Source organism: Sceloporus occidentalis, unplaced genomic scaffold, assembly GCF_023333645.1.
Source record: "Sceloporus occidentalis isolate IW3139 unplaced genomic scaffold, rSceOcc1.0.p SCAF_190, whole genome shotgun sequence".
NCBI classification, from domain to species: Eukaryota; Metazoa; Chordata; class Lepidosauria; order Squamata; family Phrynosomatidae; genus Sceloporus; species Sceloporus occidentalis.
In genome coordinates this window covers 614,169-629,437 of record NW_028317170.1, presented here as the reverse complement: position 1 = coordinate 629,437, position 15,269 = coordinate 614,169, and the positions used below count along the sequence as shown (strand labels likewise).

Below are 15,269 nucleotides of genomic sequence, written 5' to 3'. Positions count from 1 at the left end.
ATCATAGGTGGTCTGTTATAATTACGGTTGCCATAGCAGTACATTATATGTTAAAAAGCTGCGGGTGTAAAGTGCTGCCCCCTGCTGTACGTCGGGTGTATTACCAAGTAACTGATTCCTTCTGTGAGTTTATGCATCATACATCCTGCGGGGGGCAGCACTGTGCATGTCCTGGAAATAAAGGCAAAGTGGTGGATAAGTGGAGCAGCCTCCCAGCAGAAGTGGTAGAGGGTAATACAGTGAGGGGATTAAACATGCATGGGATAGACATACGGCTCCTGAATCTAAGACGAGACCAACGACTGATTAAGGTTTGAGTCTTTACAGCAGGAGAAACGGGCGAGTAGACGGGGGCCGGATGGGGGCCGATCTGCCGACAGGTTTTGTTACCGCTGTATGGAATCATAGCTGGGACATTAATCGTGTAATTGCTACGTTTGTTTCGGTGGCGAATAGGAGGACCGGCGTCTGGGAAAAGAACTCTGTGTGAAAAACTGGCACAGAAATACGGCATGTGTCAGCTGTCCGCCGGCGACCTCCTGCAGAACGAGCTGCTGACGGCATCAGAAAGAAGCAAACTGATCAAAGATTTCATGGAACGAGGAGAACCGGTGCAGCTGGTGAGCGATACAACTGGAGAGAAATCAGTGTATTAAACCTTCTCTTTGAGATAAGTGGAACAGCCTCCCAGCAGAGGTGGTAGAGGGTAATACAGTGAGGGGATTAAACATGCATGGGATAGACATACGGCTCCTGAATCTAAGACGAGACCAACGACTGATTAAGGTTTGAGTCTTTACAGCAGGAGAAACAGGCGACTAGACGGGGGCCGGATGGGGCCGATCTGCTGGCAGGTTTCCTGGCCGGGCAGTTATATTACATTGAAACCCATAATAACTATAAGCAGCCGCTATACACTCCGGGGGTAACTTTTTCCGGAGTGGCCCATGGTTACCCTCAGCCGGGGCAGATTCTGAATCCAGACGCCATTAGTGATTTTAGGTGAAAAATATTAACCTTTTTTTGTTTGTTTTCTCTGCAGGACGTAGTTCTTGAGATCCTGAAGGACGCGATGGCCGCCTGCGTCGGGAACGCGAAGGGTTTCCTTCTGGACGGTTTTCCTTGTGAGATAAAACAGGCCGAGGAGTTTGAGCGCAAGGCGAGTACCGGCGCCCAGAGGAGGCGGCCGGAGCATTAAACCCAAATATCATTGTATTGCAATAAAATGTCCGGTTCTGTCGGTAACACCCCGGTAACGCCGTTTGCGTTACTGACCCCCGCGATGTAAAGTTGGGCTTCCTTTTTTGGTTTCAATATTCTCATAAATCTGCTTAAAAAAACGCTTTGTAGTAATTTAATAAATTAATAAGATTTGGGCATTCTAATAAAAAAATATTGTATGTTGCCATTGTTTTAATTGGAATATTTCCCGCGCAGGTCCGTAAACCGGACGCCGTTCTCTACCTGGACTGTTCGGCCCAAACCATGAGCCGGCGTCTTCTAACCAGAGGCAAAGCGGCGCAGCGGAGCGAAGCATGCGCGGAGACCGTGCGCAGGAGACTGGAGGGCTACTACCAGAGCGCGGAGCCCCTGATCACATATTACGAGGAGAAGAGCCTTCTGCGTAAGGTAAGTGTTTATTATCTATAGCGCCTTCATATTCCGCAGCGCTGTATGGGAGGGGGTGAGTGAAAAGCGGAATTCCCGTAAATGTCACAACAGTCTCAGCTCGTCAAGGCATAAATCTCAGAGCGACGCGGACCCCCGGCAGGACCCCCGGCAGGACGACCCCGACAAACAGCAGATAATAACGGAAACTGGGCGACCCCATCCTGTCCTAGTTTCTAATGTGCGGGCCGCGTGTCCAGGCCGGTGTCAGGATGCGTGTAAAATACACGTGACTGTCATGTGTGTCCGCGGGTCACGGGATGAGCAGCACAGCCCGGGATCCGTATTGATAAACGCAGAGGACGGGATTTGGCGCGAGTCTCCAGACAGATGTTCTTGGTTGTCAGACGGGCTCCGGGCGTAAATACCCCCGAGCCCCGAAACCGGCCGAACGGAAATGTAAATATTCCATGTGAAGCCCCAGATAAACGGCCGACGTTTAAGGCAGGGACCTCCGAGGCCACTGTATAAACCAAGAAAAGTAAAGAAAAGTAATAGCCAGGAGGGGATCGGGATTTGCGGCGGATTCACCTGCGGAGACCAGAAACACAGTGACCGTCTGGCGCGTCATTTAACCCTATCAGTGCTAAACATGTATGTTATATGTCATTGGCAAAGTGGACCCCAGGAGCCATCCATGTATCTCATAGATGGTGGTCCTCTTGGGTCCCAAAGTGATTGCTGGGGAAAAAAGCGTTTCTGCGGTGTAGCGGAGGCTGCTAATCGGCTCTTGACCCGACCAGCGACCATATTACCCGCTACAGGCGTAATAATAAGCAAGTTTAATAACATGCAGAATATTCTGCCAAAGAAAAAGGCTGCATGACAGGGGTATTAGATATATATATATATCACTGCGTGTATACAGTGTGTGTGGATTATATATTATATATATATATATATACACATATATCACTGCGTGTATACAGTATGTGTCTATTATATATTATATATATTTTTTATACACATATATCACGGTGTGTATACCGTATGTGTGTATTATATATTACTGTAGTTTGGGGTAGCCGTATTAGTCCAGTGTATAAGAATGCACTTATTTTTTTTTTGGTTTTTTTCTTTCTCTTCTTCTTCTCTCTCCTACACGCTCACCCCTGCTCCCCCTCTAGCCTTATCTGTGCAGTATTTGCCACTATTTACTATTTACGACCCTCTTAGTTTTTTGTCTGCAAATTCTCCACCGTGTTGTTTTAACCCCTGTTTTAACCCCTGTATCAGAACATGTACTGGTCAGTTTTAAACTGTGTTTTTCACTCGCTTGGTCAGAAATGCTTTTGACTTGATAAAGGGAGGACTCCCGAAAGCTCGTCTATTATTTTAAATACTGTTAGTCCAATAAAAAAGGTATTACAAGATTCTGCAACATTCTGTTTTTTTGCATTATTATATATTATAAATATATACACATATATCACTGCGTGTATACAGTATGTGTGTGGATTATATATATATATATTGTATACAGTATGTGTGTATTATATATATATATTGTATACAGTGTGTGTGGATTAGATATATATATATATATCACTGTGTGTATACAGTATGTGTGTATTATATATATATTGTATACAGTGTGTGTGGATTAGATATATATATTTATCACTGCGTGTGTGTATATGTATCTCTATTATATACTGTATATAGATCAGAACTTTGGGACATTGTTGCTACAGTTTGCCACAAAGTATCATCAGATTTTTGTCTTTTTGTATCTTTCCTGCAGATCGATGCTGAAAAGTCTCCAGATCAGGTTTTCCTCACCGTTTGCACATCGCTTGACTCTATTTTCTGAAGGAAGGGGAGAAGCGTGTTTGCCGTCAGAACGTGTACATATTACAGATCATCGCGGTGACACATTCGTGAAACAAGCCGTGCGAGGCGGTTCTGTTCACACTCGTATGTGTTTCCTCACGTGTAGCTGGAGAGCTGCGAAGCCAACGGCACATCACACACCCGGTGCGAATATCCTGGGAGAACCGGAAAGGGTTAATAAATTTACACCAAAAAATAAGGCGTCAAACGCAGAAATTATATCAAACAGAAAAAAATTTCCAGGGGCTTCTGGTTTCTGGGAACGCTCGGCCAACGCTTTCTGCATTTCGATTGGCTGAAGACGCATTGTTTTGTGATTAGCGGCTGGAGGCGTGGCTTTCATGTGACTTTTGGCCCTATTGATAAATATTAAGATAACGGAGCAAGTGACCCAGGAATAGCATTTTACGGATACATTCATGAAATAATTGGATTTACACACGTTGGTTGGTTGGTAAGACCTTTGTGGGCGGCACATAGGAGGGGATAGGTCAAAATAGGAGCAATTGGTTGGGGCTACATTTAAACCCCACCCCATTCCCTTGCACAACACCCATAATCTATATAATCTATATGACTAGGACCGGTCCGACACGTTTCCAGCACATACATGCGCCATTTCCCCAGCAACTGATGCCCCCGAAACGCTCCATTCTCCCCGGTGACACGACGGCAACCAAATCCACACAAACCGCAGCGAAGCCTTCGCCGCACGACTCGTCCGCTTAACCACCACAGCCAAAAACCGGAGTTGTTTTGAGGGCCGATCTCCCATTTTTTTCCCCCACTTTTACAAACTGTTTGAACCCCACAGTGTCAGAAACATACGAACCCCCAACACACACAGACGGATATACGTTAAGGTCGGCGATGGACGCCGCTGTCAATCAGTGTATCGTTTCTATGTCGCTGAGTTTCAGTTTGCATGAAATCCAACAAATTGTAAAACATTTCTAAATAAACCAAGAAACCGAAACAAACTCTGCGCTCCAGACGCGGCTTCTGCCAATAAAACCAGAATTCCAACTTCCCAACGCCTGTTTATTGCGGGTAATATTCAGACACAGACCCTGCCGGCAGATCGGCCCCATTCGGCCCCCGTTTAGTCACCGTTTCTCCTGTAAAGACTCAAACCTTAATCAGTCGTTGGTCTCGTCTTAGATTCAGGAGCCGTATGTCTATCCCATGCATGTTTATTACCCTCACTGTATTACCCTCTACCACTTCCGCCGGGAGGCTATTCCACTTATCTACCCCCCTCTCAGTAAAGTAAAACTTCCTTAAATGCCCATTACGTTAACCAATTGAACCATATAAAGATATTTGAGACGGGCGGCTGTGTTCTGCCTCGGATGAGTTACTCGAGAGCGCATTATATGACATTTTATGATATTAAAGACCCTGAGGCGCCAAGAATGACTGTGAGCTCGGATGTATAAATGGTTGGAACCCATTCATTTATTTCTCACATTTTTCTTCCTGACAAACGATTACTTAAGAACATACTGTATACACAGATAAAGAAAATATAATTAAAAAAGAAACATACAAAATAAGTAACTCATTCATTGCCGGGTGTTTCAGGTACCTCTCGCAAAACAAAGTTGTTCCCCCACCCCAGATGCCAAAGAGACACACGATGCAGAGCACTGAACACCCCTTCGGCACTCATAGGGTTAATGGATCCAGCCGTATAAAAGAGCGGCTTGGACTACATGTAATCGCTTAAATATTAATAAAAATACAATCTTTTAAGGATTTTTTTTTTTTTGCAGAGAAGTAAATGATACGCATAATTTTTTTTGCGTGGAATTTGCGGCTTCAACGAAGAGGTCGAAGGTCGTGCGTCTGATTGAACAAAAAGGGGGGGGGGGGCTTATTAGGAATTAATAACTAGTGTTAGACTTCACACCGTTAACTACAACTGGCACTTTTCACCATATTCTTTACACGTCACATGATCGGTCGAACATTACATTAAAAAAAGTTGATGTTAGTGAAAATTTTGGTGCGGCCAGCCGGCCGGCCGGCCCCCGGGAGCAGCTCCCCCCGCGGGGCTTCGTCGCACGGAATATCATGTCAATAAGTGATTAAAAGCAGCTCATACCGAAGCAAGAGACCTCCGATGGTCCGCGGGGGAAGTAAAGCTTTAGGGGGATCCCCCCTCCCCCCAACAGTAGTTCCCCTAAGCAAACACTGTGAATGGTTAAAACCTTCTTGAAATATCAGTTTCTGTGCAAAAAGAATAATATTTCACAACAAAACCGCAAGCTAGTAAACAGGTTTTAATATAAATAGTTCACATTTTGACCGATCTGTGGGTTTCGGAAGCCTGCGGGGGGCGAGTTACTGTAACGCCCCTGTGGATTCTTGCGTTTCTGGAGGTGGGGTTTTTTGCGTTGAAGGGAGAGCCCCCCCCCCCTCCTCGGCGAGGTCGCCTTCTAGCACACGTGGAATGTTCCGGGCTGTTCCGGGCTGCAGTGTGATGGGTCCTTCCGGGAAGCGGTATTTCTAAGAAAGTCCAGTATCCTCCTGCGCTGAAATCGGACGCCCCCCCCTCACCGGCCATGTGTCTGGAGATAACCGAGCTGGTCCGCCGCCCGGCCGCGTCATCTGTTTGCCGGGAAGTAGTTTGGATCCAGGTAATTGTAACTGGTGCCACGCGGCATGCAGTAGTCTCTGTCTAGAAAAGTCTCCACTTTGTAGATGGGCTGCAGGTGATGGTCCTCTTTGTGCAACTCGGTTTCATATAAACTGCACAAAAATAAAAAATTATTTGGATCAACCTCTGGATTTGGCCAACGGGGGCCGAGACCAACGCTGAGGGCAAGTTAATAAATAACAGGCTTACTGCTTGTTCCACCCCAATATTATAGACGGAATCGTTAACATTTAGAACATAAAGATGTCTTGTTTTTCACTTTAATTTGTAAGTCGTTAAGGTTTTGTAACTTAGTATCTTTGGGGTAAAAGTTCGGTCTGCTAGGAAACGTCCCCAAACACCCCAATCCCCCCCCCCCCGTGTGATCCCGCCGACAATCTCATTCCTCGCACGGCCGAGAGGCACAGGGCCCGCAGGGTCAGGACGGGCAGAAGACTCCCCAACAAACCCTAAATCTGCAGAATCTACGATATGGAAGAACCGCAGGCCGTGTACACCGGCCCATGTGCCCTCACCCCACACGCCCAGCAGTGACAACAGATTATGTGCCCTCGCCCCACACACCCTGCACTGGGACCGGCCCCATGTGCCCTCGCCTGCAGGTTTTTAGCCAATTTGCACTCACCAGTCGGAGCACGAATCGCAGAAATCCACAGACATGTGCTGCGGGCAGTCCTGGCAGTGCCACCTCACGCCCTGAATAGGCTCCGTTTCACAATTATCACACTGCGGGAAAAAAACATCTCTGAGTCACAAACACCGGATACAGATAAAAATACATAAACACGAAAAACACCCACATCCAGCAAAGAGAAACTCGGAAAGTGACGGCCTCGATTAATACCGTTCGAGTTAATCGGTCCCAGACTCCGGCATCAGTGACATTGCAGCCAGCGCTGCCAGTTCTCTTTAAATTTGCTTTAACTTGGCAAACAGCGCCACCTTGTGTCCCGCACGGGAAGTTCACCCTGTAATCCTCACCGGGGGTCTCCTCACCACGCGCCCCCTCTCTGGGGTATTAACACGCACATCCTGCGTACCAGCTGAGGATTTTTATAAAATAGCAGGAGGGTGCCAATGGGCACAGGGCCCTCCATGCCACGGGGTACTATAGAGACAGAGTGCATTGACCACTCTTATCACCCGGAGGCATACTCGGGTAAGTGCGCATTACCCCCTCACTCGTACTCGCTGCACCCCCCGCACTGCAGCAAGAGACGTACTTTGAAGCCGAGGTGCTGGACGAAGCCGCTCTCCGCCTGCATCTGATGCACTCTCTGCTTCTTCATCTTCTTCAGCTCCAGTAACTGTTTATATTCGTCCAGATGGCGACAGGCCTCAGGAATATCGTCTTCATCCTGCGGTGGGAAACAAGTCGCCGGCATTTAACTTCAGACTCTCGGCGCTTCCTACAGCGACAAAAGCCCCCTAACGGCACCTTACACAGCATTAAGTCAGTAAAGCCCAAACACTCGCACGTATCCAGTTTAAATAGATGAGGAAATGTGTTCAATACCCGCGGGGCTCTCTGGTTCAGCTTAATATTTACGGCTGGAGGAAGATGTTCCCCGTTAGATTTTAGCACTCGGACTCCACCACGCTCGGGGCATCGTGTGGTTACCCCCCCAACCCAGCCTGAACTCACAGGAAGGATTCACCACTGTGGGGCAACTGCGCAGGGGCAACACGCCATCGCCGGGCACAAAGGCGCTATAGTGTGCGTTCTGCCCTAACCGCCTGCACAGTGCAGGGTTCCTGACATCTGCTATTCTGAACCAGAAGTTTGGAAATGTACAAAGTTACCGATATGTCGTCTTCCCCGGCTCCATCGAGGTCCCTGTTATTGAAACCGGAGTGGTCGTCGTCCTCGTCCATGTAAACGGGAGGCTCGTGAGACGTCATGAAGGTAGAGGGTCTGAAGAGATGCCTGTTTAGCGCATGCTGTCGCTTGCTTGAAGACTTTTTATGGGGTAAAAAAACAACAAAGTGATGTTAGTAAGGCTTTTTATATATAATGTTATTTATAATGTGAATGTTATAACCCCGCGGAGCTACGGAAGTGGGTGATGCTCTATAAAATAAAAAGTGATGTCATGGGGGTCATCAAGCGGGATATGGCCCCAGATCCAGGACCCACCTTTTTGGAGTACATATACAAATTTGGCGTTCGCCCTGGTACCGGGATTCCAGCTTTCGTTAGTTTAATGAAGTATTTCTGCACCCGACTTGCGACCTGTTAACGAAACACACGGTTTCAGTCCAGAAAAAAACGAAGCACTGGCTACAGAAGCCGAGGACCGGCGGCCCCCCAAAGATCACGGCCCCGGCACGCTCCATCACCTGCTTCGCCGTCCGATTGCCCAGCTCATCGGCGATCTTCTGCCAGCGCCTGGACTCCACTTCCTCCGGAGGGAACTTCAGGAGAAGCTGCTCCAGTTTTTTCTATTACAGATAAACATGAGAAATAAACCAGTCATTTGGGTCATAATGTGTGAAAAATGGTCAAATCGTGAGCCTCGAAACACTGTGTGAACCGACAAAGCCCCCCAAACCCATGATCTCCGCGCCATATAATAAATATTCACATTATTCCAATAGAAGAATATTCATCGATATTTCAGTAACAAACCGATACATTTGTTGCCCAAAGGTGTGATATTCTGCAGCGTAACAGACCTCACTTTTACATTAATAGAGGGTTTTTGTGATTTCGGCCCCGGGGAGCGCGCCGCGGACACACCAGCTTATTACACCTGCAGACAACGGTGTGCCGCACAATCCTTTGGTGTATAAACAGTTAACACCAACATGGAGGAGAGTTTAGGGTTAAATTAATGGTTACAGTGAGATTTGCTGCAGTCATTTTTGGTACATAAAATAAACAGGATTTTACAATAATCCCCCCATCTTCACGGGACGGAATTAAAAGAACATTCCGGGATTGAAATCCTCTTTCTGTATAAATCCAGTCTAAAGAAATTGCAATTAGAAAATATGCCCCCCCACCCCACCCCCCACCAGTGATTACCTGTTCCTCTACAGTCCATAACTGGTTAAACGTTCCGGGCTTGTGCTCCGTCGGCTGCCTTCCTCTTACCTGCTGGGAACAAAGAAGCAAAAATAGGATGAGGGGCCCAGGCCGTCCAACCGGCCCCCACAATACACGGGTTACCTGCCCATACATTCCACATACGCTACTGGTCCTGTGAAAGCTCGGACAGCAGCTCGAAAAAACTCGATACAAGTAAATACCGTATTTGCTCGATTATAAGAAGACCCCCCAAATGTTGAATATTAATTTAGGAAAAAAAAAAAGAGAAAAAGCCTGAATATAAGATGACCCTACAGGAAAAAAGGTTTTGCTTATAAATACAAGTAAAATTAATGCCTTATAACCCCCTATCTGCCACTCTGCCCCCAAATATGCCTTATATATGCCACTCTGCCCCCCCCAGACTTACCAGTGCATCCCCAGACTTGCCCCCCGTGCTTCAGACTCCCTGGTGTCTAGTGGTGGTAGCCGGTGGATGTCTGCACCGATACACGTAGACAACCTCTGCTGCTGGCCGGCACTTCCGCTGGCGCTTCTATAATGGAGTCCCGGAAGATCATGTCATAGCAGCCCCCAGAGGAAGTGCCGGGCAGCAGCGGATGACGTTTACCGGCTGCCAGGCAGGAGGATCCGGGTCCCCTGCAGCGCTGCGGGGGATCTGGATCTTAGTCTTATAGTCAGACTTCTATTCGAGTTCTGATTAGAAGACGGCCTTGAATATAAGACGAGGGGCATTTTTCAGAGCGTTTGCTCTAAAAAAGACAAACCAAAAAAAACCTTGTCTTATAATCGAGCAAATACGGTAGATTTTTAGGAATTAAGGAAAAAGAAAGCATCTCCTGTTACCTGCGAGCCGTGACTCGTGGAGCACTCCTGGCCATCACTCTGGGGCAGCATGGAATAGGACGAGGACTCCCGATCCTTACCCTCTGTGGCTATCTGGGGACTCGTAGGTATCCCGACTGCAAAGGGCAGATAAATGTCACACGGAAGCCCCGCAGGAGACGCAAAAAAACCGCCGCAGAGCATCTCCTCACCTTTATCAAAAATTAACTTTATCCTTCGCGAGGGGCGCTTCCGGTTCCTCAGCTCTCTTTCAAAGTTCCCGAGACTGGTGGTATATTGATCCCACGCGATGTCCGGCAGCTGGACGATTCTCTGCGGGCACGGGATCCCCAGATTGAGCTGACCGAAAGAGAAAAATAATGTTTGTAAAATAATTTGCAATAATAATAAACAGCCACTCGTTTAAGGCGTGAAATAAAATACCTTTTTCTGAAGCATCTCCACAAACCCCACCGGGTCGGCCAGGGCTTCCCTCTGGTGACGCGCCAACCGCTCCAGGTCCTGAAGAGCCTGCGTGCGCTGAGCCTCCAGCACCGAGATAGTCTGCAGCAGCCTCTGGTAACTTAAACGCAGAAAGACATCAAGGGGTTAATAAAGGACAGGAGCAACAAGAGAGCGGAATCTAACACTAAATCAGTGACCGGCCCCTGTATAATGTATAGATAAATCAGTGAGATTCCCTGTTTAATGTATAGATAAATCAGCGAGCCGGCCCCCTGTATAATGTATAGATAAATCAGCGAGCCGGCCCCCTGTATAATGTATAGATAAATCAGCGAGCCGGCCCCCTGTATAATGTATAGATAAATCAGCGAGCCGGCCCCCTGTATAATGTATAGATAAATCAGCGAGCCGGCCCCCTGTATAATGTATAGATAAATCAGTGAGCCGGCCCCTGTATAACATATAGATAAATCAGCGAGCCGTCCCCTGTATAATGTATAGATAAATCAGAGAGCCATCCCCTGTATAATGTATAGATAAATCAGTGACCGTCCCCTGTATAATGTATAGATAAATCAGTGACCGTCCCCTGTATAATGTATAGATAAATCAGTGACCGGCCCCTGTATAATGTATAGATAAATCAGTGACCGTCCCCTGTATAATGTATAGATAAATCAGTGACCGTCCCCTGTATAATGTATAGATAAATCAGTGACCGGCCCCTGTATAATGTATAGTTAAATTAGTTTGAGAATAAACAGCCTACGTTTCTTTCCATCCACCATCATGTCCTTGGTGTTTTCAGGTCTCCTCTGACCTCAGTGAAAACAGCAAACCACATCTCAGAACTGAATGATTAGGAGCCGGGACCCCGGGGCCACGCGCACCGTTTGCCGTAGAAGTTCAGCACGGGGCACTAGGCACAGAGGAGCCGGGGAAGGGAATGCTGCCGCCTGGTGGACTTAGTAAGCATTTCTGCTCGAGTTTTTCCTTACAAATAGGTCATTATTATGAAGTTATTGATATAATACGGGATACAGAACTGGGCTGAAATTAGCTTATTTAAACTAAAAAAATCCTTCTGCTTAAACCACAAAATTACCAACATAAATCAAAATATCTGTGTTAAGAGCGACTTTATTGTGTAAACCATAGATGCCTCTGTAGTCTGTTTCTTGGTGGCCAGCCGTACATATATATTCCACCTAATCTGACCCTCTAGTAATTCAATGTGCAGCGAGGGGCTCGATGGGGCCGCTCCAAGAGATCTAAAGAGATGCTGAGATTTCAAAAATGAAACATTAATAACGTATTAAAAATATATATTTTGTCTAAATCGTATGGATCTGCACCGAACGTGCGCGAAAGGAGCTGCCTCTCCCTAACTTTACAAAACCTCCCATATAAAATTGGGTTTAAAAGTAATGTTCATGAGGATTAAAACAGGAAGACACACAATGGGTTAATTTATTTAAAAAAAACATTTCAGGTGATTCTCGATTTAAAACCCAGACGTGTCCAGCCGCGGGAAATGACCCCCCCCCCCCAAGCTAAATGCCCCGCAGCAAGAACCAACAGCGCACCTCCTCCTCCTAAACAACCACCGCGCGCCGCCTCCTCAACCACCGCACGCCGCCTCCTCCAACAACCGCGCGCCTCCTACTCAACAACAACCAACAACCGCGCGCCGCCTCCTCCTCCTCAACAACAACCGCGCGCCGCCGCCTCCTCCTCAACAACGGCACGCCTCCTACTCAACAACAACCGCGCGCCGCCTCCTCCTCAACAACCGCACGCCTCCTACTCAACAACAACCAACAACCGCGCGCCGCCTCCTCCTCAACAACCGCACGCCTCCTACTCAACAACAACCAACAACCGCGCGCCGCCTCCTCCTCAACAACCGCACGCCTCCTACTCAACAACAACCAACAACCGCGCGCCGCCTCCTCCTCAACAACCGCACGCCTCCTACTCAACAACAACCAACAACCGCGCGCCGCCTCCTCCTCAACAACCGCACGCCTCCTACTCAACAACAACCGCGCGCCGCCTCCTCCTCAACAACAACCGCGCGCCGCCTCCTCCTCAACAACAACCGCGCGCCGCCGCCTCCTCAACAACAACCTCGCGCCTCCTCCTCAACAACCGCGCGCCTCCTCCTCAACAACCGCGCGCCTCCTCCTCAACAACAACCGCACGCCTCCTCCTCAACAACAACCGCACGCCTCCTCCTCAACAACAACTAACAGCATGCGCCGCCTCCTCCTCAACGCGTTTCTGGGAGAAATGGCAGAATTCTATACATTACTGAGTGCAGAGAAAAACTATGAAAGGGACTCTCCAGCCATCCTATGCTCTTTAATGAATGACAGCTGAGGGTCCCTTTAAATTTACCTGCTGCCCCTCTTGCATTTGCCCTTTTCGTATCCCCCCCAACTGTTGGTCGAACGCATCTCGACACGATGCATTTATCACGGCAGGCGGGGGTCTCATGAGATGGGGGTGGGAAGCTTCTCCATAAAAGTATTTCCATTGTTTTGGGGCTCGTTGGGAGCAGCTTCATTTAAAACTTCCTTTACCGTGAAGCAATGCGCTGCACGCCAACTACACTTTGTAGGTTCAGGGGGCCGTGGTGCGGACAGGCAGGTGTCAGAGGAAGGGAACACGAATAATGCAGGTTCGTCCCATTCCGGCCCTGATTTTCTCCGCCACAGCGGACGGAAAATAACGGGAACCATAATATGCAACAGCTGAGAAAAATACAATATATGCACAGAACGCGTTGATGAACAAAACAGCAGAAATCACAGTTACCATAGTTACACGTACTCTTTGTTGTGTTTAAGAGCAAGATGATCCGACTCGAAGTAATAGACGTCGGGCTCTTCCTCGTCGTCGTCGGCCGGGCGCACACCGACGCTCGCCTTGGTTGGCGGTTTGGGCTCCGCCGCCGGCTCCGTCTCGCAGGGACGCCTCGTCGGCTCTTCTTGGGGACATTTCTCAGAGTTAGAGGTCTGCTTTTTGTCACCGAGCGCAATGTCTTTGCTGTTTACTAAGGAGCCGTTAACGGCACCGGAACAGGTTTTCCCCTCCTCGATCTGCCCGTTCTCCCCAAACGGCGGGTCTGCTTTGGACGGGCTGTCCTTCGCAGAGAGGGGCCGCCTCGGAGAGGTTCTAAGAGTATATCTGTGTTCTTGAGTGTCTGAAAAGGCGGCCGCGTGAGAGCCCGGAGACTCGATCTCCGACAGGGAAAGTTCGGAGTCAGGATCCCCCGAGACGCAGCGCTCCTGATCAGCACCGAAGAGGCTCTTAGAACTTTCAGAGACGCGCTCCTTAGCGGTGCTGTCCCCTACAACGTCCACCTCCTCCTCAGAATCTCTTATGGTTGACGGCGCGCCCGCCGGCTCGTCTGCCGGGGGAACGCGGCCGCCGGGTACACAATGGTCCTGAATGTCTGCTTTGTCCTCTGAGTTTGTGCAAGGCACACTGTGGTCTAAAAGAGTTTCCTTCTCGTTTTTATTCTCTTCCGAAAAGGAACTCAACGAACTCCCGTTTTCGGACAAAATAAGTTCCTTTGGGGGGTCCGATACATTGTTACTCCTGTCTGCCTCGCAGTCGTTACACTTTAAAGCTGCGGTCACTTCGTCGCTGACGCCGTTAACGGTTTGATGATTAAAGACTTCGTTGGCCGTCACTGATTTTTTAATCTGCTCCTCCGGCTCGTTTTTGACCTCCCTTTGGTTACCGTCATCCAGTAGAAGACCCCGCTCCGACGGTTTAGCTTGGGGGGGATCCGTTTCATTGTCAGAAGCTGAGCTCCTACGGTTGGAAGGATCCTTGGGATGGGAACTCGGCGATTCTTCTTCTTCCGGACCGTTGGGTTCCTCCGAGCGCAGATACCGTTTGATTTTCTTTAGAACGGGAGACAACAATCCTGGCGACTTTTTGTCGCGGTTTTCCACACTGTCTCTCTCAGCGCTCTCTTTCTCCGATACGGACAGCCCTCTCTTCCTCGGACTCACCCAAGACTCGCGAGACGCCGGCTGCTTTGGCTCCCCGCTTTTTGTACCGCTGCCCTTCTGGATCGGCGCCGGTTCCGGCCTCTTTTTGGGGGACCTGGATCTCAGCAGCGACTGGGGAACGACCTCCTCGGGGTGAGCGATGCTGCGATTCCTCAGCGTTCGGCCGCAGAAGTTTTCATCCAAGCCGTTTAAGCCCACTGTAGATCTTGTGACACGAGTTGATCGAGAAGCAGCCATGCTATGGATCAACCCAAGCTTGAGTTCGACATGATCCACTCATTGGGACATCTGCAAAACAAAACACAAGTGAGTGAGAGCTTGGTCCGACACCGCGAGTCACCCCGCAGTCCCTACATAATTAGGCCACATGCCCAACTGCCCCCAAGAGCCCTACACGGAGGGTAGAACAGAAGGGAGAGGACTAGTTCCAAATACAAAGAGCGAGTAACAGTCTGGGGCCAAACTAATGAAAAGCTCCTTACCGAGATGACACGGCAAGGGTTGCGGTGCATTTATTTACTCATCAGACTGGGGCAGGAGTGAGGGGGGGGGGGGTCCTGAGCCCAGGGAGTTCTCTGTGACGCCTAAAATAAACCACGAGCCCAGAGCGGGGACGGCATTGTGTTCACATTAACCTGGGCTTTCCAGCTCCAGCCCTAGAGAGCAACACAGAGTTACTTACCCCGGACACCCCTCTGGTCTGCCCCCATTAAGGGTAAAAATCCCCCCCATAATG

At 48.8% G+C, this 15,269-nt stretch overlaps 2 protein-coding genes across 2 annotated transcripts in view; one reads left to right on the top strand and one right to left on the bottom strand.

The window, feature by feature from the left end:
• LOC149278399 (adenylate kinase isoenzyme 5-like) overlaps nucleotides 1-3,481 on the top strand; it is a 52,684-nt gene extending 49,203 nt beyond the window's left edge. Inside the window, exons 11-14 of the mRNA XM_089502014.1 lie at nucleotides 457-620; nucleotides 1,043-1,159; nucleotides 1,438-1,629; nucleotides 3,413-3,481. Of these exons, the coding sequence (XP_089358140.1) occupies nucleotides 457-620; nucleotides 1,043-1,159; nucleotides 1,438-1,629; nucleotides 3,413-3,481 (542 nt within the window). The remainder of the gene's footprint in view (nucleotides 1-456; nucleotides 621-1,042; nucleotides 1,160-1,437; nucleotides 1,630-3,412) is intronic.
• A 2,629-nt stretch (nucleotides 3,482-6,110) lies between these two features.
• On the bottom strand, nucleotides 6,111-14,770 carry LOC149278398 (ZZ-type zinc finger-containing protein 3-like). The gene is made up of 11 exons (XM_089502013.1): nucleotides 13,341-14,770; nucleotides 10,485-10,623; nucleotides 10,253-10,400; nucleotides 10,062-10,177; nucleotides 9,192-9,263; nucleotides 8,504-8,605; nucleotides 8,301-8,396; nucleotides 7,967-8,122; nucleotides 7,387-7,521; nucleotides 6,789-6,889; nucleotides 6,111-6,255 (listed from the first exon to the last, which is right to left on the bottom strand). Exons 1-11 carry the CDS (start codon nucleotides 14,768-14,770, stop codon nucleotides 6,111-6,113), a joined length of 2,640 nt encoding a protein of 879 aa, XP_089358139.1.
• Between the last annotated feature and the right edge of the window lie 499 nt (nucleotides 14,771-15,269).